This window comes from Sturnus vulgaris, chromosome 21 (assembly GCF_052056855.1).
Source record: "Sturnus vulgaris isolate bStuVul1 chromosome 21, bStuVul1.hap1, whole genome shotgun sequence".
NCBI classification, from domain to species: domain Eukaryota; kingdom Metazoa; phylum Chordata; class Aves; order Passeriformes; family Sturnidae; genus Sturnus; species Sturnus vulgaris.
Genome location: NC_142263.1, coordinates 10,802,797 through 10,829,435, shown reverse-complemented (window position 1 = coordinate 10,829,435; position 26,639 = coordinate 10,802,797). Strand labels below are relative to the sequence as shown.

Here is a 26,639-nt window from a genome sequence, read left to right as displayed (position 1 = left end):
TTCTCTGTCCTCTCATGGTATTTTATCACTCATGATATTGTGCCCTGTGCCATGTCAGGACAACTGATCTTATCGGGACTTTGGATAGTTTCCTCTGCAGGGCTCTGTGGTGTCCTTGACACTGCACTTTTTCCATTGTGTCATGGCTTTCAGCAATGTTTTCATCATGTTTCCGTCCTTGGTTGCTGTCTCCCTATATAAAGAGGGCTGAACCCAGGGATCCCACACCAGGCACAGCGAGGGACACTGTGCAGCAGTCTAGCCTCACTCCTACAATTCATCTCCACCTAACAGTACCATGAAGACCTTCACAGCAGCCCTTCCTGTACTTTTTGTGGTTGTCTTCTTCTACCAGGCCACCTCTTCTCCACGTGAGTCCGATCTCTCCTCTCCAAGGAGCTCTCTCCTCTTTCTGTCTGCTGTATAATGTCTAGTAATGCTTGGCAGCTCTCTCTTACCAGCATCTGCTGTGGGAGAGGTGTGTCTTACCTTGGCTCCGTGAGGGGAAGATGGCTGTGGTGGGAATCCACTGTAGGAGCAGCATTTCTTCCAGTGGAGATCTTCTCATCTTCTGACCCTACTTCTCCCCACTGGCACTTTTCCTGGTCTGCTGTAATCAGAAAACTTCTCTTCCAGTTTCTCTCAACTTTTATGCTCCCTGCTGTGTTGAGTACATCAGCAGACCATTGCCCTTGAGCCGTGTGGTGAAGTATGAGCAGACGGGCAGCCACTGCTCCCCACCAGCCGTGATGTGAGTATATCATCTTCCCTGCCTCTGGGGACCCTGCTTGTCCAGAGAGTGTCAGGGAACCCCACATCATACCTTATCATCCTGACATGGAAAAGCACTGGGCTCTCCCATGTGAGGAGAATAGCCTGGGAACATATCAGAGGGCAATTCCAGGCAGCTAGTTTGTTGACCTATTAGGCTTGAGCCAAAAGAGCTTTTGCTGTTTTGCAGCCTGTAGAGGTGTCTGGTGGGCTTCACTGGTGGTGTGGAGCAGGTGATCCCACTCGCCTCTCTGTCTTCCTTTCCCTCTCCTCTCCTCTCCTCTCCTCACTGGATTTCCTTTTCCAGATTTACCACCATCAGGGACAAGCTGGTCTGTGCCAACCCTAATGACAAGTGGGTCCAGGACATAATGAATCAATTAAAGGACAATGAGCACAGTGGATGAGCAATACCCTGCTCTCTCCAAGCATCATTTCTTCAAGGATGTTCTCTCATGGACACCTCTGAGACATATTCCATTTTCTCATTGCCTGGGAATTTGGCAGGGTATTCAACTCAGTGTTTTAGCTTTTATTGAAGGTTGTGCAAAGGCAGTCTTAATTTATTTGGCATTTTCAGTGAAACTTTTCATTCTCCTTTGTAATGAATGCGTTGAAGTTATTTTTGTATAATAAAAAAGGAGCAGAACTTGCAATTTCTCCCAGTGGTTCTTGGGATGCTCCACAGAGACTGGGGTGCATAGCAGTGGCTGGAAGGGGGTCAGGGCTGACACTCAAGGGTATACGGGTGATGGGATGACACCTGGCTGTCCCCCAACCCCTCTGTACATGGGAGAGGACTTCTCATCCCCCTGTCCCTCCTACCCCGGCACATTCCCAAGCTCTCGGCTCTCTGCATGGGTGGGTGTCACGGGGGATGTTTTGGCACAATTGTTGGTGTGGCGAGGGGTCCCTGACCTCGGCCAGCATCTTTGGGCAGCGGGCAGGTGCCACAGGGGCTCCACGGGCCGCTGAGCTCAGCCAGCACCAGACCCGACCCCATCTCCAGCACCGTGCCGGCCCGGGGTTATTTCTGGTGCTTCCTAATTGTGTGCCGTTCTCCCTGCGGGGGTTTTCTCTGGCTTTGCCCCGCCGGGCTGGAGGCAGTGCCAGCCTCTGGGGCTGGCTGCAGCTGTCTCGGCCCGTGCCAGCTCCTCCCCCCGGCAGCACGGAGGCTCAGTGGCCCGTGCTCCCCGGCAGCAAGGCCGGCTCGTCCTCCAGCCTTGCCTGGCCGTGCCAGCCGTGCCTTCCTGCGAGCCCACCTTGGTGGCTGACGAGGGGCGAGGGCAGTGCCCGTGGAGAGCAGCGGGCCCATGGCGCTGTCAGGTGCCCTGGAGCGGCTGCAGGAGGAGGCCATCTGCCCCATCTGCCTGGAGTACATGAGCGAGCCGGTCAGCATCGACTGCGGCCACAACTTCTGCCGGGGCTGCATCGCCAAGCACTGCCAGGACAAGGGGCTGTGGGCCGACGGGCCCTTCTCCTGCCCGCAGTGCCGGGCCTCCTGCCACCGCAGCGGCTTCCGACCCAACCGGCAGCTGGCCAACATCGTGGAGAGCATCCGCCAGCTGGGGCTTCGGGGCGGCCCGGGGCCCGAGCTGGAGCCGGGCACCCCCCTGTGCCCCCAGCACGACGAGCGCCTGAAGCTGTTCTGCGAGGAGGACGAGGAGCCCATCTGCGTGGTGTGCCGGGAGTCCCTGCTCCACCGCCCGCACACCGTCTACCCCATCGAGGAGGCGGCGCACGTCTACAAGGTAGGGCAGGGTGGGGCACCGGGTCCCTGTCCTGCCCCAAGGCGCTTTGGCACGGGGGTGTGCGGCCACCGGGACCCCGACGTGTCCAGTGGCATTGCTGGGAAAGCAGAGGAAGGGGTGGCGCAGACGGTGACGACCCCCCCTCCCCTCCGCCCCAGCCGCCCTCGCTGCAGGGATAAGACTGGACCCGCCTTATCTTCCAAATAGTTGATTTGGAACCCAGGCTCAGCCCGTCCATCCAGCTCAGGGAGGCAGCCTGGCTCCCTGCCCATTCACCCTGGAGAAGCTGAGCCGGTGTTGTCCCTGAGGACGTTTTACCTCGGTGGAGGAAAGCTAGCACCCAAACCCCACATCTCAGCCATGATCCTGGCAGTGCCACCATCCGCCCTTCATCCCAGCGTTGAAAAAGGGCTGTCACTTTGGTCTCCAGAACCTTAATAGGAAAAACATAGAGGAAACCTGAGGAGCATGGGGAGGGTTAACACTGTGAGCAGAGTGAAGAGCACAGCTGCTTGGTTTGTGTGCCAGTGCTGGCACCGCCTGGCACAGGGTCAGTGTCTCCCCCCAGGCAGAGGCGACCCAGCCAACCTGCAGTACTTAGCGGGTGCTTGTTGGGGTGAGCTGAGCCCATTTTTCCTCTTTCTAGATCAAACTTCAGAAATCCCTGGAGAACCTCTTGAAAGAAGTGGAGGAAGTGAAGAAGCGTGAGTCAGCAGAAAGGATGAAAACCCAAGAGTGCAAGGCAGGTGCCTGTTATAGCTCTTAAAGAATGAGCTTCAGAGATATCAGGATTTTAAAAAAACCCACCCTGAATGGTCTTGTCTGGGGACACAGATTTATCATTGTGTCCAGGTTGTGTTCCCATGACCTGCTGTCACGTGTAGGAGCAATGCTGGAAGCCAGGCTCAGTAACCGTGTGCGGCTCCATAAAAAGATTTGCAAGGAGCAGCATGCCAGACTCCCTGGAATCATGAGGACTTTATGCTGGTTAAACAAGTAGACATGGGCTATTTTTTATTGCCTTTTGTTTTACAACATGTGCTTGAATTCCAAGCCAGGTGTGAGCTGTGTGGTGATCTCTGCTCCACAACAACAGGAACCAGAAGTGTTTTCGTAAGAAAAAAAAAAGCTGAATTACTGCACCTCTGCCTGACTCCAGACAGTTCTGGGAAGAGCAGACTCCAGCAAACAGCTGCATTTCAAGTCCCTTGAAGTGAAAGCTGGAAAGTAAAAGTAACTGCAGAAAAGGAAATTAAACTGCTGGATGAGTTATCCAGCCCTGAATTTGAGCCAATGGTTAATCAGCTCTGGCAGGGAAAACAGGTTTCTCTGAACTCCCCTAGTTTGTCACTCAGCTCCCTTGTCTGTGGCAGTCCAGACAAGTAGTGGTGGGTTTTGATGATGTCCCTATGAGCCCTCTGTCCCCACTGGGGCAGAGGGACAGAGATTGTGAGAGGTGTGTCACTGTCTTCCCATCCGCCTGAGTCATGGCTCAGGGCCATGGCTCAGCTGCCTTCAGCTTCCTCTGGTTGTGCTTTAATAGCAAAAAGAGCAGGAAGTCTTACGTGAATGGTGGGGAGAAGAGTCTGTCCTGGCTTATCAAGTCTTCATGACTCAGGTCCAAGGAATGCTGTACTTGGATGGGAAAAAAAATGGAGTTTAATTTCTTTTCCTTCATCTTCTTTAGTCTGGGGTTTCCTGGCCCAAGCTCACTGCACAGTGTCTTTCTGCAGCTCCAGGTTTCCAGGCAGTTCTTAGGGAGGAGGTGAAAAACCCTAAAACACTAGCAGACCCTGCCATTTGCTAGTTCTTCACCTTGTAATGAGACCTGGGGAGCCTGCTGGGCTCTGCCTTTCCATCCCTCCACAGCCCTGGGGCTTCTTTACATGGCAGATAGAAACAGGACATGAGGGAACCATCTTAAACCAAAAGAGGAGATATTTATATTAGATATAAGGAAGAAATTCCTCCCTGTGAGAGTGCTGAGGCCCTGGCACAGGTTGCCCAACGACACTTACTTTGGCTGCCCCATCCCTGGATGGATGGTCCAAGGCCACCATTCTTGCTCCAGGATTTGGCTTGGAGCAACCTGGTCTAGTGGAAGGTGTCCCTGCCCCTGGCAGGGGGTGGAAGCAGATGGTCTTTAAGATCCCTTCCAACTGAAACCATTCCATGATTTTATGATTTTTCCACCTCTTGCCCTTTACTGGGGATTTTTCCAGCATTGTCCACCTGCCCAAGCAGTTTATTAGCCTGGATTTGGCTGGAGGTATGAGTTGTAATAAAAACCTACCCCAACACCTGAGCCTGTATCTCCTTGCAGCCCAACATCTGGGGTCAAGCTGAGCAGAAGTGCCCCAGGCAAAGTCCTGCTGCTGGTAAACTGAGGATGTGGAGTGGGAACTCCAGTGAGGTGGAAGCACAAATTTGCCTCCGGCTGGTTTTTATATTCAAGCATTTATCACAAAAATGTGGTGTTTTCCCAGGGCCTGATGCCAGGCATGGAAGCCGTAGCATCCGGCTCCGTCTCAGCTGCCTGATTAACGTTCACCCCATGAATCTTCTTATCCCAAGGAGACAGTAAAGAAAAAGCGGGAGAGGATTGTAAGTGAGTTTGGGAAGTTGCATCGGCTGCTGGCTGATGAGGAGAAGCTACTGCTCCAGAAGCTGGAGGAGGAAGAGAAGCATATTCTGCTGCTGATCAATGAAAACCTGGCCAGGCTGGTGGAAGAGAAGTGCTTGCTGGAGGAGCTGATCCTGGAGATAAAGGAGAAGAGCCAGCAGCCAGCTGATGGGCTGCTCAAGGTCAGGCTTTGCCACCAGCACCACTAACTCAGCCCTGGTGCCTTTGTCACCTGGCTGAGTGGCTTGGCCCTGACAAACCCAGAGTCGTTTTTGTCTTCTTCTAGGACATGAAAAGCATCCTGAGGAGGTGGGTGATTTTTCCTGATAGGTGCCATGATTAATCCTGGTAGGTGCCCTGATTATTCCTGGTAGGTACCCATGATTATTCCTGGCAGGTACCCATGATTATTCCTGGCAGGTACCCGTGGTTATTCCTGGTAGGCACCATGGTTATTCCTCTTACTGTCCTGGCTCCTCCAGGCTTTGAGGCAGATGTTTGTATCTGTTCCACAGCAGCCACCTTATCCTCCCTGCCCAGCATCTGCTTTGGTCCTCCTGGGGTAGACACAGGAAAGACTAAGACAGTCCCTCAGAGGTTCCATCCTCTTTTTCCAGACGCTCAGAGCCAAGGTCTTGCCTGGCTTGTGACGTGTGAGCTGTGTCCTCTCCTAAGGGTAAGGGACATGCTGCCCAGTGGCTTTGTTCCTTCCTTCCCCAGGCCTGGCACTGCTACTCCCTGTATCGTTTAACTCTGATCTCATTTGGATTGCCAATATGCAAGTAATATTCCCTAGTGTTCTTCCCAGCCAGAGCTCCAGGGAGGCAGTGGATCTATGGAGCCAACAAAAGGGCATTAACCCCCTTCCTGGCCGGAGAGGGGCTGTGGCACAGGCTCTGGATACAGCCCATGGGCATCCCTCTCTTCTCAGGTGTGAAGGGGTAAAGTTCCAGTCCTTCGAGGCTGTTTCCGTGACCCTGAAGGAAAACTACAGCATTCCTGAGCACTGCCTGGGCATGAGGGACATGCTGAAGAAGTTCAAAGGTGAAGGGGCAGCTCCTGGCACATTTGGGCTCTGTTTTTCCCCAGTACCCTGGGGCACAGGGAGATTTTTCCAACAAGCTTTGTCCAGCTGCTCCCAGTTTGTGTACTGATGAGTTCAGGTTGGTTTCGTGGTGGGAAGACCTTTGTTGTGGTCTTTGATGGATTGTGAGGTGACCCTGAAGCCTAGAATGTCCCTCGGGGGCTTCAAGCACTGTGTTGCCCATGACTTCTTGCCTTCAGTATTGGCTCTTTCTGAAGCTGTGTAACTCCCCTCATTCTGCCCTGGCTTTGCAGCCTGACACCAAATACTTTGATGTGGCCGATTTTCTATATTGCACTTCCCCACTGCCCGGCAGTGCTCGGAGCTGTGCAAAACCATGAGCAAATAATTGTGGGATGTGGGAGAGCCCAGTATCCAGGTCACAGACACCTGCTTGTGTCTGTGCCTACAGATGCCTGAAGCCTTTCCCATCCTTCCATCCTTCTCTCTCTCTCCAGTGGATGTGATTCTGGACCCAGAGACGGCTCACCCAGACCTCACTGTGTCTGAGGACCGCAAGAGCGTCCGACGTGGGAGCAAGAAGCTGCTTCTGTCCCTCTTCGACAACCCCAAGAGGTTCAGCACGGCCCCGGTGGTGCTGGGCACTCCGGGCTTCTTCTCGGGCCGCCACTACTGGGAGGTGCAGGTGGGAGACAAGCCCGAGTGGGGCCTGGGGCTGTGCCGAGAGGCTGCTGCCCGCAAAGGCTCTGTCCTCTTCTTCCCCAACAATGGTTACTGGGTGCTGCGGCTGCAAAACGGGGGCATCTACGAGGCCCTGACCGTACCCATCTCCCCTCTGACCCTGAGTGTGAGGCCCCGGCGTGTCGGGATCTTCCTGGACTACGAGGCGGGAGAGATCTCCTTCTACAACGTGAGCGACCGCTCCCACATTTACACCTTCACTGACAAGTTCTCAGGCAACCTCCGGCCTCTCTTTTTCCTGGGTGCCTTTTTGGGGGGCAGAAATGCAGAACCCTTGGTGATCTCCTGGGTCAGGGACCCACAGGGAACTGGATGCATCATCCTGTGAGAGTGGCAGCCCTTGTTTGTCACTGCTGGGCAGAGACCTGGGAGCCCAACTGGCTTCTCCCTGTGAGTGGGGCAGCGCTAGGGAAAAACCTCAGTGCCCTGGTGAGTGTCCTGGCAGGATTCTCACATGGTTCCAGATGCTGGGGTGACCTACCATGTGTGACACCCACTTTGTGTTGGGAAGGCACTTTGCAGCAGGGATGTGCCATAACCCTCTCTGCTACTAGTGGGGACAGGGGAGTCCCCTGGTCACTGATGTCCTGATGCTCATCTCACAGGCTGCTGGAGCAGGTTATGCACCCAGCCTGCCATGTAGTGCTGACTCCGGTGTGAATTATACTGGAATAAGGCAATAAAGGCTTGATTTGGGGAGCCTTGTGTAGTTAATAGTGTGGGTTTGTAGTGCTGCTACTCCAAAATATCTCAGAAGGCAAAAGGTACTGCCGGACCTGGTCCTCTCCAGGCCAGAGAGGGTCCTTGAGAGATCTCACTGTGACATCTATGGGACACAGCAGCACTTTCCAGGCAGAGATTTGGAAGTGGCAGCTGCTTGTGTGGTGGCTTCACCCCAGCCTCGTGGTGCTGAGGCCTGGGGTGAAGAGAGAGGACATCTGTGTGGGTGGTCCCTGTGCTGCTGTCTCTGGTCCTCTGGTCAGGAGATTCCCTCCAGGTCTGTCAGCTCCAGCCCCTCTGAAACCCCTCAAAACCCCATGGATGGGAAGCCTCCAAGTGTGGGGAGCCCCACCACAGGGCAAGGATACATCAGGGCTGCAAGACTCAGGGAAAGAAAAATAGCCCAAACTTTGTCTCCAATGTTCACCTTTGGTCTGTCCATCCCCTGGGACATTCCTTCTCCTCCAGGCTGTCTTGCTGCCTCAAGGCTCTTGCCTTGAATGGGCTGTCAGTGTCTCACTGGAGGAAAAGCTCATCTGAACCTGAATGGAGCCATGATCTCTTTGCACAGGGTCAGGAGGCAGGAGACACTGCCCTGGGTGCACAAAACACTGCCCCGTGGCACATGGGGTGCAAGAAGTGCCACCAGCCCTGGGTTCCATCTGGAGAGGCTGTGCATGGTGTCCTTCAGACAGAAATCAAGAAGCTGCTCACTGGGAAGTCTGATTCAATACAAATAAAATGAGATTGGGTAAAACACAGTCTGAAATGTTCAGCACAATTTATCATAGAGTCCCAAACTGGTTTGGGTTGGAAGGGACCTTAAAGCTCACGTTGTTCCACCTCCTGCCGTGGGAAGTGACACCTTCCACTATCCCAGGTTGTTCTAAGCCCCATCCAGCCTGGCCTTGGACTTCCAGGGATCCAGGGGCAGCCACAGCTTCTCTGGGCACCCTGTGCCAGGCCTCTCCACCCTCACAGGGAAGGATTTCTTCCCAATATCCCATCTCACCCTGCCCTCTGGCAGTGGGAAGCCATCCTCCCTGTCCTGTCACTCACTCCATGCCCTTGTAAATTGTGTCTCTCCAATTCTCTGAGGATGTCCTGGATGATGCTTTCGGAGTCTTCTAGTAAAAAATTAGCTGGACTGGGAGAGCAGTTCCTCTTGGTTGAGTTTTGCTGTGTTTTGGGGAGTCCCACACTCCTTCAGGATCTTTCTTTTAGAGGCTGCACAACAGAGAACAGACTAGTGAGACAGGCTCAGTCACAGCTTTGCCACACTGCAAAGGAAGGAGAAGGGTGATAAGTCTGAGTGGGTCGTGCAGTGCATTGACATGCTGGAGATACTAGATGGAGATTGTGATCTTACATCCATTCAGTGGAGAGGGAGTTTATGGAGCCTGAGGAGAAAAGAAAGGACATGAACTTTGAGGCTTCTGCTGAAAGCAGAGGCAGTTGGTTGAGGGAGTGGTGAGGACACACAGAAACATGTTGTACAGGGAAGGAACCAGGGTAAATGTCACTGAACCAGGGTGGGCGGAAGCTATGGAATAGAAACTGTTGTGACAATTGATAAAAGATTCGTGTTAATCACAATAGCATTGGGATTTGCATAAACCAGAATACTAAGCTCTAAAGTGAAGCATGGACACTAGATAAAGGAAATTATATGATTAAATAATTCTGTTTAAAATCACCTTGTTATGTTATATTATGTTGTATTATGTTACATTACATCATGTTATGTTTTTTTAAACAAGTTGTATCGGCTGCCAGCTTGCAAAATCGAACTTCCAAAAAAAAAAACCCTTCCTGCCTTTGTCTGATCAATGCTGCCTATCTCAAGGACCAGACTTCCAGGACTTCTCTGGTGGTCATCTACAAGGACCAGATAGCTATCTGTGACTGATTATCACCCAAAGGCTTTGTGAATTTGTGTAAGGATGTTTATTCAACCACCACTGCTTACCTAGCAAAATTATGACAGCAAAAAGAAAAAAAACCCCAAAAGTATTGAGAACCCACAGTATAAGAAGAGGCTGCAAACCAAGGTTCGGTGGAGCATGGAGTGGGCGGTGACCCCTCGCGTTCCCCAGCGCGCTGCTTGCTCTTTCTATATCAAATAAAGCAATCCAAAATTTTACTGAATATCGAGACTTTTGTCTCTCATTTATAACACTGTCCAGAGCAATCTGATCCTGGCAGGTGACAGACGAGTGGCACTTGTTGCACTGCTGGAGAGGTAAAGTGTTTCCAGAAGAAGCAGAAGGAAGTGCAACAATTCAGAGCTCTTGCAAGTAGGGGAAGAAATGAATGAGCAGAAAGGATGTGAACTCACTCCAATGCAATATCCAAAGTGTTTCTAGAAATCATGAATCTGCCTCTTCCGGCAAGGACAGTGGAGATCATAGGTATGAGATAGCTCTGAGTAGGCTCCCAGATTTTCCATCTGGTGGACTTTGCATCATCTGCTACTAAGGAACTGCTTGGGACAGATACCAGTCTACTCTCTGGTGCCCAGACGGGCAATGAGCAGCTGGAGAGCAGCTGGGAGCACTGGGACCTGGCTTTGGGAGTGCCCTGCTGCTCTGAAACTGATCCTGGGGTGATTTGCAAGCAGGATTTCTCTCTAAGCCGTGACAAGTGAAGTTTGTCCCCGTCCTCAGTGGCAATGCATTGGTGTCTGGCTCCAGCCTCCCTGTCCTGCAAGGACCAGATCTTGCTCAGCCTCATCCAGAGGGAATGGCTGCACAGCAGAGCAGAGAGTCATAGAGTCATGGAATTGTTCAGGTTGGAAAACACCTCTAAGGTCATTGAATCCAACTATTACCCCAGCCAAGAACTGTTCTGCTCGAGGGGTGCAGTTTGGCTGAAGGCAGGATTCCCTTGAGGTACCACATCTGGCAGAGGGACCATGGGGATTGGGTGTTACTGTTTTTCTGAGCAATCGGTGCAAGTGTCCCATGTTAAGATTCAGCACAGTAAACAGTCCTGCAGCTTTAGAAATATGCTTTCTCAAAAATGTGACATCTTTGTCTTCTAGAAGAAAAAGCTTCATCATCTCAGGGGGATGTGAGTCATTGTGTGTGTCTTTCTAAGAACTCAGCAGAAATGTTCTTTTGGGTCCTCAGGGCCACTTCTGCCTTTTGTTGGCTGTCACAGGGAAGGTGACAGACAGGCACAATTTCTTTTATAATACTTTTGTGTCTTCTTTGGCTCTGTAAGTCTGGGACATCTTACCAGTTTAGGAAAACACTACTTATGGTGCAGCATACAAACCTATCCCCTTTTACATTATATTTTTGGATTCTGGCCCCTCAGAAGTGACACATGCCCTGCTCATGGTGTCTCTAGGAAGAGCTGCTCTAGATGCAGGACTGACTCTCCCCTCCCTGTGGCAAACCAGGGCCCTGGGATGGGTAGGAAGACATGGAATTGGCACTTCTGGGTGCACAAATATTTTGCCTTCAGTGTATCTAATTTCTCTCTGAAAAGTGGAGATGTAAAAGCTCAGCCATGAAACTTAACTGGTCATCTCCCCATCAGCACAGCCCAGCTCCTTCTGTGAGATGTTGGACTCCAGCCTCCGACTCCTCTGGCATTTGGTGTGCCTCAAAAAGCCTACAGATGATGTAAACAGTAAATATGGAGACATACACATAAATTATAATAATGATATTCTTATCATAGTAATGATTGAATTTTTGTTCACAGCTAGGCTTGCCCAAGACTTTCGTCAAAATTGAAAAAAAACCAACAAAACCAAACAAACCAATCCCCAAAAAACCAAAAAAATGATTATTTTTATATGCATTGTGCAAAACATTCAGTAAATACCACACTCTGGTTTCAGGATGAGTAGTTTACAAATTCCAAAACCCTTGACAGCATTGTTCTTGTTTTGATCTGAATCCAGAGAAAATTCCCCAGAAAACCACCCTCCACTTGGTCCCAATCCCACTTTTTTCTTTATCTGTTGCCTCGAGCTTAAGGATCCCTTCCAGTTCAGCATTCTGTCATTCTGGTGTCCATCTGCTTGAGCACCCCATGAGGCTGTTTGTGGGAGGGATGAGCACCACAATTAGCCCTGAGCCCTGGATATGACCTTCCTAAGGAGAAAAAACTCTTTAACACGAGGGTGGGCAGGCCCTGGCACAGGGTGCCCAGAGCAGCTGTGGCTGCCCCTGGATCCCTGGCAGTGCCCAAGGCCAGGCTGGACATTGGGGCTTGGAGCAGCCTGGGACAGTGCATGGCAGTGCATGGAACAGGATGAGCTTTGACGTCCCTTTGAACCAAAACCACTTCATGATTTTATGATTCCATAATTCTGGGACCCAAAGATTGCACAGTGTGAGGGTGTCCTTGCATCCTTCAGCTCTAGCAGCAAAATCAGCCTCAAAGAGCTGCACCAAACACAAATACATCCAGTGCTCCAGGCCGGGTGATGCCTGGGTGAGGATTTGAGCTGATGCTACCATGGGTACTGCAGCCCCTGCCTGCTGTGGGCACTCCTCATCCTCTGCACTGCGTGCACAGTTCTCACCTCTCTGCCGGGGGTGTGCAGTTCAGCTCCTCTGAGCCACGTAGGAAGTGCACGTCACACGTAGGTGGGTGCAAGATCAAGAAAGCCATGAGTAATTCCGGGCTCCTGAGGGCTCCCGGAATAGCGGCGAGGAGCCAGCTGATGTACCCTGGAGCTGGGGGAGGCTGCAGTGCACCCCGGGTGCTTTAGGACACTGCACCAGGGGTCGTTTCTGCAGGCTGCAGCGTGGATGGTACTCCCTGGATGAACCTGTGCCCTTCCAGAAGAAACCCTGAGGCTCTGGGACTACTCCCAGTGCCACAGGGCCAGGCGGGGCTTGCATCCAAGAAGGACTGTGGAGGGTCTAGTGATTCTGGGATAATCCCATCACAGGTCTTCCCCCTCCTGTGTCCTGCTCCTGCTGTTCCCTGGAGAGAGGGCAGCTCTGGGCACTGGGCTTTGTGCCAATCTCAGTCCTCGGGGTGAATCTGCCCAGCAGCACCCAGAGTGGCTGGTACCCAGTGGCCAAGATTTTTTCCTGGCCCTGATGAGCCCTCCTTCTGGAGCTGGCCCTGGGGTGTGCAGGGTCTGGTGGAGTCCAGGCTTTCACCAAAGCCACCTTCACATGCGGGTGGCAATGTCCATCTGAAACTCCCAGCCATGGGCTCCCTCCCCTCCCAGCAGCGTCTCAGGGAAGGGGGCTCTGGTCCTGCTCTCTACCTCACTCCCCTCCTCCTAGGCTGCTATTTTAAGCTGGATGCAGTCAGCACTGGGGGGAAATGACTGATGGGATCCCCAGGGTGCCGTGGGCTGAGGAGCCGGGGGCTGCAGTTGCCCAAGTGAGGAGCGATGTGTTCTTTCCTCCCCCAGGCACACCCATGTCTCCCGATCCCTCCCAGCTCCTCCTGAGCCTCCTCTCCCTGCTCACCATCCACCCTCTGTGTCTGCTCAAGGTCACCCCTGCCCAGGGCCACCTCCTGCTCTGCTCCCCTGTGTCCCACTGGTGTTTGTGTTTGAAATCCCAAATCCAGTATGGAAATCCAGTGGAGTGAGTCGAGCATTTTTCCGTTGACTGCACTGGAGATCCAGGCAGGAGGAACCCAAATCCTCCCTGCTGATCCAACAGAGCCTGTCCAGAGCTGATCAGAACATCCCAAATACCATCAGTGATGTGGGAAATGCCATCAGGGATGTGGGAAATACCTTCACTAAGGTGGGCTCCATCTCCTTCAGCTCCAGGGGGAAACCAGGGGAGATCTTTCCTTGCAGGGGCAGGTCCTGCCCTGGACTGGGGTGTGGCATGGTCACCTCTGGACAGTCATCTCCAGAGATGAGCAGGTTTTAGAGTCAAGGTATTACCGAGAAGGAATATCTGCCAAGCTTTATGTCCCAGCTAAATGAGAGCTTAATGAAATAATTCTAAAATTCTTGCAGTGAAACATATTTTTTCCACCCTCAGCTCTGGAAATAGCTGATCCATTTTAGCTGTAGCTCTCAGAAAGCTTTCCCTAAAACAGCCAATATGTTAAAAATTACAGCCCCTAAAGGTAATATTTTGATTGATTATAATGGGGCCAGCAACAGTTTAATGAGCTTCCAGTTGTCATAATGAATGGACATTAAATACCTTATAAAATGTTTGAGACAAGTTACCCGAATGCAATCCCTGCCCTTCTCACAACTCCTCCTTCATGGCCTTTCTTATTATTATTTTGCAAAACAGGATGTTCAGACACAGAAAGCTTGTAAGAATTTTGACAATGTGGAAAAGGAAATAAAGAACTTCTTGCCACTATTATAATTTCAGCTTGTCACCCCAAAGGATTGTAACAGAGGCAAACACAGCAGGTTCTTACAAAAATATTTATTTATTGACATCGGAATTGAATTTTGTGTCAAAAATACAGTTACTTAAATACAGAAAACATAACCTGAGTTTACTGGTAAAAAAAAAATTAAAAAAATATATATAAAATAAAATTATTTTTTATCTCAGAGTTATTGCACCTGATCCATCTCCTATAAAAAATTAAATAGCACAATATTTAGTTGGATTTTGGAATATTTTCAGTTTCTCAGCTAAGTCTAAATGACATTGAAGCACTTCCAATGGACCCCAGTTAGTCATGCTCGTCCATCCCAGCAGCTGGGGACATGGAGCAGCTGGATCTGTCCAGGATCTCAGTCCAGCTCCAGCTCATTCACGTACTGCTGGACCCAGTCCTCCATGGGGTTGGCACAGACTTCCCGGCCCTTCCTGGTGATGAACCTGTGGGGTGCAAGGAAGTCAGTTTCTGGTGGGAGAGCATTGAATGGAGAATCACAGAATCATGGAATTATGGAATGGTTTGTGTTGGAAGGCACCTTAAATCTTATCCTGTTCTACCCCCTGCCATGGGCAGGGACACCTTCCACTAGACCAGGTTGTTTCAATCCCCATCCAACCTGGCCTTGAGCACTTCCAGGGCTGGGACAAGAGCCCTGCCCAAGCCCAGCCTCTCCCAATGATCAGCAGCTCCATGCCTTGCCCATCCTAACCAGCAGACACCAGTTTTATCTGCAAAGGGCTAGAGCAGGAGCGGTGTGTGCCTTCTGTGCTCCAAGCACCACCTTGTACTTCTCACCTACCCCAGCCTTCCTTCCCTGTCTTTGGAAAGGCCTTTCCCTCCCTGACTCCCCAAAACCCCCCTGGCCCAGAGGACGGACTTACACAACGGCAGGCTGGGAGCACTGGCTGTTGGTTTCATAGTAATCCTTCACAAAGCTGCGGGGCAGCTGCCGGGAGATGTAGGAGAAGCAGCAGGAGGTTGGTGGGTCAGAGCCAACTGTGAAGGCAAAGACAGTCATGAGCAGTGGCAAGGGACAAGGAACAGGGCAGGGAGCTAGGATCACCCTTCCCTGGGTCTAGGGAGCAGGGAAGAGGTGGAGTCTTCAGTTGTTTCCCTGTTGGATTCACCCTGAGTTGGCATTGACACAGCCCATGCCACCAGACAACATGTCCCAGCCCAAAGCTGGGAAACAGACCTAGCCTGCCTCAGGGTGCCACATTTGACTCCTGTAGCAGGGGTAGGGGGCATGGTTGTACTTTTACCCTAAAAAGGCTAAAAAACCTTTAGCTTTTATGCTAATGGTCCTTGAGCTGTGCCTGTCCCACAGCCCTGGAGCACCTGCCAGAAGATGGTGGGACAGAGGCAGGGACCTGGATTGGAAGTGCTGTCAGCAGGGGCTGTCCCAGCAGCGACATTTCTCCTGTCCCCACTTAGGGAGGGTGAGGAGAGCCTGGACTTACGTGGAGCAGCAGAGGTCTGGTTGCAGAAGGCAGCGATGAGGATGGCGAGAGCAACCACAGACACCTTCATGTTGGTGGAGAAGTGGTGGCTGGAGCTGGAGCAGGAGCAGGCAAGGGTATCTTGGAAGTCTCTTCGCTGTCTGATGCTGAGACCATCAGCAGCCCCTCAATTTATGGGGTGAGAGATCCATGCAGTGGCTTGCGTAGGCATGGTGGAATTTCCACCAGAGTCCACTTGTGGTGCAGTCTCGTGATGGAACAGAGCAGCCCCAGCCCCGGAAGAGTGAAGCTCCCTGCTTGATTCAGTGCCTCCCCAGTGACACAGGATATGAAACAGTCACTGTGGCTATTTCTGCTTCTCTCATGGCTGTCCCTTAGTAAGAAGTTCCTCTGTGGAGGTTCCTGCATTTGTTAAGTCGCCCTATTAGCCAACCTTCCCAGCAGCTCCGAGGGGAGAGCGTATCCATGCAAGAGCTGTGCTGGAGGGCCCAGGAGCATGGGTAAAATGAGGCTGCTTAGGGAAAAAGAGACTGAAGTATCCTTTACCATGGACTTCTCCCCTCCCATATCTGCAAAGCCCTTGCTGTCCCAGGAGCAGGAGGTGGGAGCTGTCACCAGTTACCTGCATGGTTGGAGGTGCCTCAGGGCATGTCCTGCTGTGACAGCACTGCAGGCACTGGCATAGGTAGTGGTGGGCATGAAAGGGCAGTCTGAAAAGCTGAAACACTCAAGTTTCCTCCTCAATTTAAGGGAAGGGAGAGCTGAGATGGACTACTTGCTATCTCTGCCTGATGCGTTTCAGGTCCTATAAGGTCCTATAATTTAATTATACCTTTTTTAAAATACAGATTAAACAGTTACATTTCAAGGGCTACTGGTAGTCTGGGCATGAGGATACAGAGAGCTGAAAGAAGTGTGGAGACTTGTAACCCTGAAGATGAGGCAGAAGGAGTTCCAGGAGCAGGGTAGGAAGGAAAGGGTGGTTCTGAAAATGACGAGCTGATTAACTGTGGGGTGAGAGCATGGGCAGAAACTGGGATGTTAGGAAGAAAAGAGTATCCTGTCTCAGCTGATGAGAGAAAATGACCACAGACTGGGGAAGCAGTACAACGTATGGGAGAGAGTAAGAGTTCTGTGAAGGCTGGGCAAGGACCGAGACAGGGATAGGTCACTGGGAAGAAGCCACCAGCCTCCACACAGAGCCATGGAGGTCTGACAGACTCCCTGAGGAAGAGAGGAAAGGCCAGGCAGGGAGGTGATGAGTGCTCTAGGAAGAGCTGAGGGCTGTCCAGCTGTAGTGAGATGTTCCTAGAAGGATATTTGTTCTCTACAGGAAAGCAGACATTCCTGGGCAATGTCTCCATTTTGTTATTTTCAAGACATCATGGAATGGTGATGTCTTGATACACTTCCTGAATACCAGTGGAAGGCTAATAATGTAAAGTGGAGCAACCCAACCTCACCCCAGCACCTCTGCACTCCCCCCGGCAGTACTGGGTGCTGAGTCATCCTGTTCTATTAAAGGTTTCCAGCTCTGCCCCAGGAACCTTCTGTAAATAACCTGGTGTTTTCCCAATATCCTTCATCCCTCCACCAGCTGTGCCCAGTTAGCTCCATGCTCCAGGTGGGCAGCGAGGGCTCCAGAGGACAAGGCACAGGAGAAGCCCTAGACTTGTCCACCCTGAGGGAGGCTCCTGCTGGGAGCTGTGGTGGTGTCTCTCACCCAGACTGGGGAGGGCAGATCTACCCCATGGAGCAAATACAGCTCTTGCCAAACTGAGCATCCCCTTCCGCAGCTAATCTGGCCCATTTCCATCTTTTCCTTTGCAGAGAGGCACCTTGCAGGCTCACTCATCAGTCCAGATCCCATTGCCTCTCTCTGTTTGTTATCGTGCTTGTCTCCAAATACCCTGCGAAGATGAGGACAGAGCCTGCCTCCACATGCAGGGTGCCCAGCCAGACAGGAGGTGGGAACCTGGCCTTCTGACAGACGCCAGCTGGGCTGGGAGGGAGGGAGCATCAGCTCCCTAGGATCCTGTCTGGTTGCTCAGGGAATTGAACTTGTACAGGGATGTAGGAGTGGGGTTTGCCTCTGAGCTGTCCCCTCTGACTGTGCCTTCAAGCATCCGTGGGTTACGCTGGGAGATCCGGCACCGACAGCCAAGTGCTCCCGTCCCGCTCCCGAGGCTCACGGTACCAAATGCGGAGAAATGTTTTGCTAAAACACGAGTTTCATGAACACAGAAGAATTAGTCTGGGATCTGCTTTGATTATTCAAATGTTTTCAATGAGAGATTTTTTCTTTCAGGCAGCTGGACACCTCTGTGCCTTAATCCATTTGTCAGCAAGCACGTGCCAAATTATTTTGCACTCTCAGGGACTATTTTGAAATTAATAAAAGCAAAAATTTCCTGAGTCAGTTTAGGATCAGTTTAGTTTAGGTAATGTGTGTTACTGGGGAGTGGTAAGGGCTGAAACTCTTCTACTGCTGAGAGCCAAAAACAACCCCAAAGCCAAGTTGCCTGGTTTCTAGGAATCCAATTCTTCCTTAGAAATCTGACAAAAGATCCTGCTCTGCCAGCTCGTGGCCAGCTGGATGGAGGTGGGAGGTTACAGTCATGCCAGTGATGCCCTGGGATGTTGCAACATGATTCTAAAAAAATGTTTTCTTACCCACTCCCCACATTGCAGTGATGATGAAAAGAGAAAGTAATCTCTTCCAGCTCTTCCCTCTTGTAGGAAGGGAGGTTGAGTGTGTCTCAGATAAGGAACCATCTTCCCTGAGAGGAGCCTTGAGACATGAAGATGGCTATGGAAGAGTGGGAAAAGTGGGCTGGAGCACCTCTGGGGTGATTAATTTAATTATACAGCAAAGTGGTGGTGTAAGGAGGAAGTTTTCCCATCAGGTGGTTTTAGAATTCCTGACCCAGCAGGCAGTGTTTGGAGTCAGTGGGATTTGTCATCTGAAGGAGTCTGGCTGATGTTGCCCTGTTTTAGACAGAGGGATATGACTGAGGTTTTCTACAAATCCCCCATAAAATCCCAGGAGAAAGTGCTATGTAAAGCAAATGCCCAAAATAAATTCAGTGACAGAAGAAATAGGGAAATTCTCTGTCGTGAATGAAAGGGGAACCTGGAAAAAACTGGTGAGACTGGCTGATCTAAGTTGCTATTTATAGCAGGGTTTAATGCTGAAAATTCGGATTCACTCAGAAAAGGAAGTAATTAAAGATTTCCTGAGTTCAGAAATTGTCCCTAAGCCAAGATCCACCAGTGCCTGCTCCATCCTGCCCTGTTCCAGCTCCAGCACTGGTGACATTCCAGCCCAGAAATTTCACCCCCACCATTCCTGATATTGTTAGAGAAATGTTGGAATTTTTTAGATGATGTCACATCCTGGAACTGACTCCAGTAAGAAGCTGTGCCTGTGGAAGTGACTGGGGGCCATCTGTCTCCTGTGTGATGGGTCCAAGGGAGAGCATGGCCACCTTGGCCAGTCACCTCTGGCTGGTTCACAGAAAACACTTTGTGTTTCCCCAAAATCATGTCAGAACAGGAAGCTGGTCATAGCTGATAAGAAATGTATATCTTGCCATCCTTCTCCAGCGAAGGCATTTCACAAAATAAAATATTCCAGGGAATGCCCTTCTTTCTATGGCTGATGCCTCAGATTTTTCCTGGCCCTTCTTTTGAAGCAGAACAAACCAAAGAGGATGAAGTGTACAGTATTTCAAAGCAAATTAAAGTGAAATTAAAAAGCCTCTTTGCTGCACACCCCTCTCCATTCTTGGCATGAAAAGAAAAGAAAGAAACAGGGAAAACCTGAGTTTTCAAAATTTTAAGCCTTAGGGAGGTGACTGTGGGGCTGTACCCCTAGCTCACCCTGACTGCTGGCTCCAGGGGCTGGGACACACCCAACCCACCCCCTTCAGCATCCCTCAAACTCCAAATGTCTGGGAGGACGAGACAAAGTGTCTGCTGGGGCTACATCCTCTGCCCACCTCATTCAGGTCGTTGTTGAGTGCCCCAGAAAAAGCAAGGAGGACTAGGTTGAAAATTCAGAGCTCTGCTGGGATGGAAACTAGAAGAGAGTAGAGTTAGAATAGATATGAGGAAGGAATTGTTCCCTGTGAGGGTGGGCAGGCCCTGGCACAGGGTGCCCAGAGCAGCTGTGGCTGCCCCTGGATCCCTGGCAGTGCCCAAGGCCAGGCTGGACAGGGCTTGGAGCAACCTGGGACAGTGGAAGGTGTCCCTGCCCATGGCAGGGGGGGTGGAACAAGGTGGTCTTTAAGATCCCTTCCAAATCAAACCACTCTATGATTCTATGAATACCAAACCCACTTTTAATGAACCCAGTGGGCCTTGCCTGCTCGTTATAATCAAGGAAAAATAAAATTAAACAAGACACTAACAGTTTTCATTTTCATTGGTGCTCCTGCTGTGCAGCTTTTTAGGATTTTTTGAGTCGAATGGGTGGAGGTGGCCCCAGGGAGCACGGGATGTCTGGCTGATCCCCACAAGTTGGAACCACAACCTCCCCCGAGAGCAGGGATAACCCTTAAACTTGTGTAAGGGCCATTGCCACAGCTGGAGGACTTCCCTAATCATAGAATCATGGAATCATTTAGGCTGGAAAAGCCCTCTGAGGTCATTGAGTCCAACCATCCTCCAAGCATTACCAAGGCCACCACTAACCCAGGTCCCCAAGTGCCACATCCTCACATCTGTTAAACCCCTCCAGAGATGGGGACTGACGGCCCCCGGACCCCCTTGCCCAGTGCTGGCCCCTCTCTGCAGGATCCTGGCAGGGCTGTGTCTCTGTAGGGAGGTCGGAGCCCCACGGGAGGTGTGAACCCCAGTCCCACAGCGAGGTGTGAGCTCTGCAGCTGCCAGTAAACAGCTGCTGTTTACTGGCCTCATGATTTATTCAAAGCTGTAAAACCACTTCCCATGTAAGGGGCTGTTTGGAGGTTGGGGTGCTCAGCAGCGTTTCTCTGAAGTGCAGGTCCTGTCCCCTGTAATGTGAGGGTTTTGCCACCCCAGATGGGTTTGTGCCCTACAAAGGGGATATTGTCTGGCTGTCCCAGCTAGCACGGGCTGTGCCTGGCACCCGCATCCTCTGGGAGAGAGGGGAGGGCAGGGGGAGCTTTGGCACGGCTCCACAGTCTCTCCTGCATCCCTTCATGGCCCTGCAGCCTCCCCCTCTGGGCCTCTGCATCCTTCCACAGCCCCCACAGCCTCTCCTGCATCCCCTCACCACCTCCACAGCCACAGCATCACCATCCCTCCACAGCCCCAGGGTTCCTGCATCCTTTGGGGACCATGCAGGGATGTGCATCGCACGTTGGTACTTGGTGGGGTCAGTTTGTGAGTGGGAATAGAGACACCTGGCATCTGTCAGGGATCACCTGAGGGACAGTGCTGTGACCCCCAGAGCACCTCACTTCTGCCCCAGGTGAAGCTACCAGCATTTCCCAAATGGATCATCCCACTCCCCAGAGCTTGCATCCACTTGTGGACCTTCGGAAAGAGGAGAAAAGGCTGCAGGAAGCAACAGGAATGGAATAATATTCCTTCTTATGCTCCAAGCTCCTTCAGTGCCGGGGCTGAGATAGTGCAGCCCCCACGGGTGAGCTGTGCCCCAAGGGGAAGCTGACACCACCAGCCTAGGGACAGCCCTCACCATCACCCATGGGCAAAACACCCCCATTCCCCCGCCCTGGCTTCTTGGCTTTGTGACCTGTGTCTCTAGGTGAGGGCAGGATTTCAGGGGAGCTTGAAGGAGTTTGAAAGCCTCTGGGCTAATCTTTGTCACTGTTTATATCCCAGGGGTGAAGATTCAGCACCTCCATATTATCCTTTCCTACACTCTTCTCCTTTGAATAATTTTGGCTTTCTATTTCTACCCTGCCTGTACCAAAACAAACCTCATACCCCAGTCAGCTAAGGCTAAAGTGGTAAAGAATGGCTTGTTTCCAGGAATAATAAAGGAAGCTTGAGAGAGGTCAGCTCATAAACACTTAAACTGCAGGAACTGCAATAGCAGAGGGCTCTGGGATTTGCCAGAGAAGCGAAAACCAGTGGACAGAAGCAGAAAACCGAAACCAGAAACTGGACCCCGGGGCTGGGGATCTCATGGCAGAGCTCCAGGGGTGACAGCCGGTGACTCAAAGCTGGAGCCCTGCGGGTGAGGGGGTGTCTGTGGCAGGGAGGAGCTGCCCCCCCCTTCCCGGCATTCTGGGGGAAACAACAAAGCTGACAAAGCAGCTCTATGGGCACCCACTGGTGACACAACCAAGGGGCTGCAGCAGCTCTTTGCAGCACCTCCTTCTCCTCTTCCTCCTACTCTTCCTCCTTCTCCTCACATTCAGTTATGCTCTCTCTCCTCACACGGACCATCTCCAGGTGAAAGACAGAGCTGCAGGTCCTATCACAGCCACCACAGCTTTCCGCATCCCCCTGTGCCCCATGACATCGTCAGCCTCGTGGTTTGTGCCTTGCAGGCAGCAGCTGGTGAGCAGAAGGTGCGAAGTTCCCATGAGCAAAGTTGTCACCTGCTGGTGCCAGCCACAGGGCGCCTTCCTGCAGCCACAGCCGCTGTCACGGCTCCGTGCAGGGCTGGCTTTTGTCACACTCGCATGTGAGTCGTAAGAACAGAGGAACATAAAACTCCCACTGTTGGTTTCTGAATTATTTCTCTGGCAAAAAGCCATACTTTGTTTTTTTTTTTCAGCAGCAATTCAGCCACATGCTGGAGCCACTTCTTGTTCTGCACTGAGCTGATCAGACTTACCAAGGGGAAAAAGAGCTGATCCTGCCAGAGCTTGCTTCTGGCAAAATCCACCACCTTCCCTGATATCCATGTCAGGACTTAGAGAGACTTTGTCCCCTCTAAAAACACACGCTTGGGCACTCTGGTGAGGTCTCTGCCCAGATGAGGATCAGCCACAGCTGGCAGCACCAGGGATGTATGCAGGACAAGACCATGAGGGAAAGGAAAAATGCAAAACAAATCTTCCCCATGGGATAAGCATGGGAAGGAGCAGACCAGTCTAAGGAGCCTCCAAACTTCTCCTTTCAGTCCCTGCCATGGACAAGCCAGTTGGTGAAGGACAGCTCATCCATTGCATTGCATTGCATTGCTCTCATGTGCAGCTCCAGGGCAGCCAAGCAGGGAGTTTAGAGTTCTGGGAGAGAAAAATCCAGGCTCAGGAACACAGCCAGAGGCTTGAGCATCCTCTCTGCAGTGGAGGGGTCTTTGACTGCATGCCTGCAATGTGACAGGACATCAGGAAGCACAGGTCATCCCTCTCCCTGCTCCCCAATAAGCTGCCCCGAGTTGTTGACCTGGGACTTGAAGGTCTCTCCCATGTCAGGCAGCTTGTCCCCCGCTTTTGTCTCACCTCTTTAGCCAGAAAATCCATCTTCTACCCAAGGCATCACTCGGAGGGAGTGGCTGAGGCTGGCAAAATGTCTCATGTGTGGCAAATCCCTTGTGGTAGTGAACTCCCTGCTCCCAGGTGAGATCCTGCCCTTTGAGATGCCTGTGACTGCTAAGGGCAAACTGATAAAGGGTGGATTAGTGAAACAGCAGTGAGAGAGGCTGAGAATAGGCTGGACACTGTGCTTGGAGGGTCATGATCTATAGCACAAAGTCCAGCTGGAGGCCAGTCAGCAGCAGGGAAACCCAGGGATCGATAGTGGGTAGTCCTTTATATGTTTATGTCCTGGTTGATGGGACAAAGGTCACCCTTTGCGAGCTGGTAGGTGACAGAAAGTTGGGAGGATGGCTTGTCACACTAGAGGGACATGCTGCCATCATAGAATCATGGAATGTATTGGGATCAAAGAGACCTTAAAACCCATCCAGGTCTGTCCCCCCTGCCATGGGCAGGGACACCTTCCACTGTCCCAGGCTGCCCCAAGTCCTGTCCAACCTGGCCTTGGACACTTCCAGGGCTGGGGCAGCCACAGCTTCTCTGGGCAACCTGTTCCAGGGCCTCATTACCCTCACAGAAAAGAATTTCCTGCTAATATTTAATCTTAATCTCCCCTTTCTTAAGTTTAAAGCTGTTCCCTCTATCACTTTTAGCCTGTGTGAAATCCATGGAGACCTCGTCAGGCTGGAGAATCTCATAAAGCTCAAAAAGAAGTGCAGAGTCCTGACCCTGGGAAGTAACATCCCCAGGCAGCAGTATATGGCAGTGCTGACCAGCTGGAAAGCAGTTTGGCACAAAGGGACCTGAGGCTCCTGGTGGACACCAGACTGGACATGAGCAGCAATGTGCCCTTGCCACCAAAATTCTAACAGGCTGCTGGGCTGCATGAGGAGGAACACTGACAGCAGGTTGAAGGAGGGGACTCTTCCCCTCTACTCAGCATTGGTGAGGCTGCTCTTCAAGTGCTGGGTCCAGTCCCGGGCTCCCCAGGACATATAGACATCCTGCAGAGAGTCCAGCAAAGGGCTCATCATAGAGATGATGAAGAGACAGGAGCATTTCTCCAGGGAGGAGATGCTGGTACAGTGGGAAAAGGCTCAGAGGATTCTTACCAATGTGTGTGGAACAAAGCAGATGCAGCCCAACTCTCCTCAGTGGTGGCCACTAACAGGACAAGAGGCAACAAGAAATTCTATTTAAATACCAGATAAAACGTCATTGCACTCTGAAACAGGCTGTCCAGAGAGGCTGTGGAGTCTTACAGCCCACTGGGGCATGGTCCTGGGCAGCCTCCCCAGGGACTGGGCTGATGAATTCCAGCCTCAGCTCCTCACCAGCCCTGTGGGTGTGGGGAAGGCAGGCTGAGTGTTTTGGGTGGCACAGAGCCCTCAGTGCAGCCACCCCTGAGCTCAGGGGCAGCAGCTCAGCAGCCTCTGGCAAACACCCAGCACACAATGGCACGAGAGCATTTCTGTGCTGCCTGCTGGGGATTTTTCCAGAGCTGCATAATCTTATGCAAACATTGTCTTTCCCTACACAGCCTCACAGGGAAACCCCCCACCGGCGTCCACAGGGACCATTCTCCTTCTTGTGGCCAGGCCACTTGGCACATTTTCGTTTCTTTTTGATTTGAATAAAGCAAAAATGAGTGCTGAATCACTTGGCATTGTGAACCATATTCCAATCTGCCTCACTTCTTTCTATTCCCTCTAATTCCCTTCAGCTTTTTCACTTTCATGTCATCCTTTGGAATTTCCTGTCGTCATCCTGGAATTTCCATTTCGGATCCTCCCAGCTGTCTCCAGGACTCCCTTTTAAAAGGGGGCCGAATCTAACTTCTGCACACTGAGCTGCATCTTTCAGAGCTTCTGCTCCTGCTCTCACAGCCCTCACTCAGTGGAAAGATGAAGGTCTCTGCAGCTGGATTGGCTCTTCTCCTCATTTCAGCCTCCTTCTCCCAAACTTTCTCTGGCCCAGGTGAGTCTTGCTTTTTCATTTGTGAAGGGAGAACAGATCTGAGCCTTTTGTGTTATTTCTCCATTGAGCTCCCATGGCAGATAACTGTGAATTTATCAGCATTTGTGCCACTCTCCACTCTGCCCAGAGATCAGCTGCATGTAGGAAGCCTGGAATTAGAAAATCATCCATCCATCCATCCATCCATCCATCCATCCATCCATCCATCCATCCATCGCCCAGAGTACTTATTCCTGGTTAGAGTTGAGAGATTTCTGCCTCTGTCCTGGGTCTGGAGGAGTTGGGGAAGTGAAGCTCTGAGCAGTGGCAGGGTGAGAATCTCTCACAGTACCTTGATACTGCTCGTGCCACTGGGCCAGATGATCCCCAATGTCCATTTCAACCTTCATTGTTCTCTAATTCCTCACTACCTTCCCTGCCAGCACAGCTCCCAGTGCTCACATTGTCTTCCTTTGCCTCTTCTAGCTGGACTCGACATCCCAATATGCTGTTTCACATACAGGAAGCACAAAATCCCATGGAAGCTCATCCAGCGTCATTACATCACGAGCAGCAATTGTCCCAAACCAGCCATTGTGTGAGTGCCAGCACATGGGACAGGGCAGGGACAGCCACTGGGGGGGAGGGGAGGCGGGTGAGTGACCAGACCTGCAAGGTAAGGGGGGCTGTAGGAACAGAGCAGGGAGAGGGGAATACCAGGGAGAACGGGGTCGCATAGGGATTGCTGGGGGTGCTTGTGGGGGGATTCCCAGGGATGGTACTGCAGGAGTGGAGGGGGCAGATGGGAGTGGGGAGCATCACAGCCATCTGCTGTTTCCAGCATCAGCACAGGGAAAACCTCTTGCAGTGCTCAGAGCTGGGATCCAGGCTCTCCTGGAAAGCAGGTGTGAGCAGAGGTCTAACATGTCCCATCCCTGTTCCACAGGTTTGTCATAAAGGAAGGCCGCCAGGTCTGTGCCAATCCCAAACACGCCTGGGTCCAAAGCTACCTGCAAATCTTGGAGCAGAACTAAGCCAAGCAGTGTGGCAAGAGTAGCTGCTGTCATAGACAAGTCACATTATCCTGAGCTCCAGCCGTGGAGCAGGACCCTGGGACAACAGGAGCCACAGGAGCATCTGCAGCTGTCCCAGGGGACTGCTGGAAGGGCAGCTTGTGTTCGGGGCTGCTACTCATCCTTGGCTTGCACGGACCAGGCTTCAGCCTCATCCCTCTGCCCCAACCCCAGGCCCATGGGACCACACTTTGGCTGTTGTATTGTTTGAAGTTATTTAAGAAATCATCATATGGGACAGTCAGTCCTTTTTATTCTATAGATAATGATATTATTTATTGGGGGGAGGGGACAGGGAGGATATTTCTAGGAGGGTGACTCAATGTTGGATGATAGGGGACCCTGTTTTATACATGTCAACTCATGATTCTGGAGAATAAAGAATTTGGAGAAAACTTTTGCTTTTTCCCTTTTATGTGCCTCTGTGTGGTGTTCACCAGCACACACAGAATGTCCCTCTGAGCCATCTGAGCCTCTATAGGACACATGAAGATGGAAAATGGTTTGAGGCAAACCCATAAAGTTTCCATACTGCAGACTCAGGAACACCCTCCAAAACCTCATTCCCCTGCAGCACACACCCCCACTCCCCACATCCTCTACAGAATTAGAAGTGTTTGTACCCACATGTGGGACTTTTATATTCATGAATCTGCTCTCCACACTCCCCAGGCACATCCTGCACACTTGCTGCTCCCAGCTCCACACA

General features: G+C 51.6%; 4 protein-coding genes across 4 annotated transcripts; 3 read left to right on the top strand and 1 right to left on the bottom strand.

Annotated features, from left to right (window-relative positions):
- Nucleotides 1-75: 75 nt before the first annotated feature.
- LOC106856273 (C-C motif chemokine 5-like) lies at nucleotides 76-1,337 on the top strand. The gene is made up of 3 exons (XM_014881498.2): nucleotides 76-371; nucleotides 637-751; nucleotides 1,079-1,337. Exons 1-3 carry the CDS (start codon nucleotides 299-301, stop codon nucleotides 1,176-1,178), a joined length of 288 nt encoding a protein of 95 aa, XP_014736984.1. The 5' UTR covers nucleotides 76-298; the 3' UTR covers nucleotides 1,179-1,337.
- Nucleotides 1,338-1,839: 502 nt separating this feature from the next.
- On the top strand, nucleotides 1,840-7,630 carry TRIM50 (tripartite motif containing 50). Its single transcript, XM_014881497.2, has 6 exons — nucleotides 1,840-2,522; nucleotides 3,169-3,264; nucleotides 5,097-5,327; nucleotides 5,432-5,454; nucleotides 6,077-6,189; nucleotides 6,688-7,630. The coding sequence occupies exons 1-6, from the start codon at nucleotides 2,085-2,087 to the stop codon at nucleotides 7,257-7,259; spliced, it is 1,473 nt and encodes a 490-aa protein (XP_014736983.1). The 5' UTR covers nucleotides 1,840-2,084; the 3' UTR covers nucleotides 7,260-7,630.
- Nucleotides 7,631-14,022: 6,392 nt separating this feature from the next.
- LOC106856249 (C-C motif chemokine 4 homolog) lies at nucleotides 14,023-15,668 on the bottom strand. Its single transcript, XM_014881470.2, has 3 exons — nucleotides 15,463-15,668; nucleotides 14,884-14,998; nucleotides 14,023-14,442 (listed from the first exon to the last, which is right to left on the bottom strand). Exons 1-3 carry the CDS (start codon nucleotides 15,530-15,532, stop codon nucleotides 14,355-14,357), a joined length of 273 nt encoding a protein of 90 aa, XP_014736956.1. The 5' UTR covers nucleotides 15,533-15,668; the 3' UTR covers nucleotides 14,023-14,354.
- Nucleotides 15,669-24,655: 8,987 nt separating this feature from the next.
- LOC106856252 (C-C motif chemokine 4 homolog) lies at nucleotides 24,656-26,325 on the top strand. The gene is made up of 3 exons (XM_014881473.2): nucleotides 24,656-24,878; nucleotides 25,344-25,455; nucleotides 25,804-26,325. Exons 1-3 carry the CDS (start codon nucleotides 24,806-24,808, stop codon nucleotides 25,889-25,891), a joined length of 273 nt encoding a protein of 90 aa, XP_014736959.1. The 5' UTR covers nucleotides 24,656-24,805; the 3' UTR covers nucleotides 25,892-26,325.
- The last annotated feature ends 314 nt before the right edge of the window (nucleotides 26,326-26,639 follow it).

Bases quoted from the DNA above. Each gene is read 5' to 3' on its own strand.
- LOC106856273 (XM_014881498.2), top strand. From the start codon at position 299: ATGAAGACCTTCACAGCAGCCCTTCCTGTACTTTTTGTGGTTGTCTTC. The intron at 372-636 runs GTGAGTCCGATC...CTTCTCTTCCAG, and splicing joins CCAGGCCACCTCTTCTCCAC to TTTCTCTCAACTTTTATGCT. The intron at 752-1,078 runs GTGAGTATATCA...TTCCTTTTCCAG, and splicing joins TGCTCCCCACCAGCCGTGAT to ATTTACCACCATCAGGGACA.
- TRIM50 (XM_014881497.2), top strand. From the start codon at position 2,085: ATGGCGCTGTCAGGTGCCCTGGAGCGGCTGCAGGAGGAGGCCATCTGC. The intron at 3,265-5,096 runs GCAGGTGCCTGT...TCTTATCCCAAG, and splicing joins TGAAAACCCAAGAGTGCAAG to GAGACAGTAAAGAAAAAGCG. The intron at 5,455-6,076 runs GTGGGTGATTTT...CTCTCTTCTCAG, and splicing joins ATGAAAAGCATCCTGAGGAG to GTGTGAAGGGGTAAAGTTCC.
- LOC106856249 (XM_014881470.2), bottom strand. From the start codon at position 15,532: ATGAAGGTGTCTGTGGTTGCTCTCGCCATCCTCATCGCTGCCTTCTGC. The intron at 14,999-15,462 runs GTAAGTCCAGGC...TTGCCTTCACAG, and splicing joins CCAGACCTCTGCTGCTCCAC to TTGGCTCTGACCCACCAACC. The intron at 14,443-14,883 runs GTAAGTCCGTCC...TGCACCCCACAG, and splicing joins TGCTCCCAGCCTGCCGTTGT to GTTCATCACCAGGAAGGGCC.
- LOC106856252 (XM_014881473.2), top strand. From the start codon at position 24,806: ATGAAGGTCTCTGCAGCTGGATTGGCTCTTCTCCTCATTTCAGCCTCC. The intron at 24,879-25,343 runs GTGAGTCTTGCT...TGCCTCTTCTAG, and splicing joins CCAAACTTTCTCTGGCCCAG to CTGGACTCGACATCCCAATA. The intron at 25,456-25,803 runs GTGAGTGCCAGC...CCTGTTCCACAG, and splicing joins TGTCCCAAACCAGCCATTGT to GTTTGTCATAAAGGAAGGCC.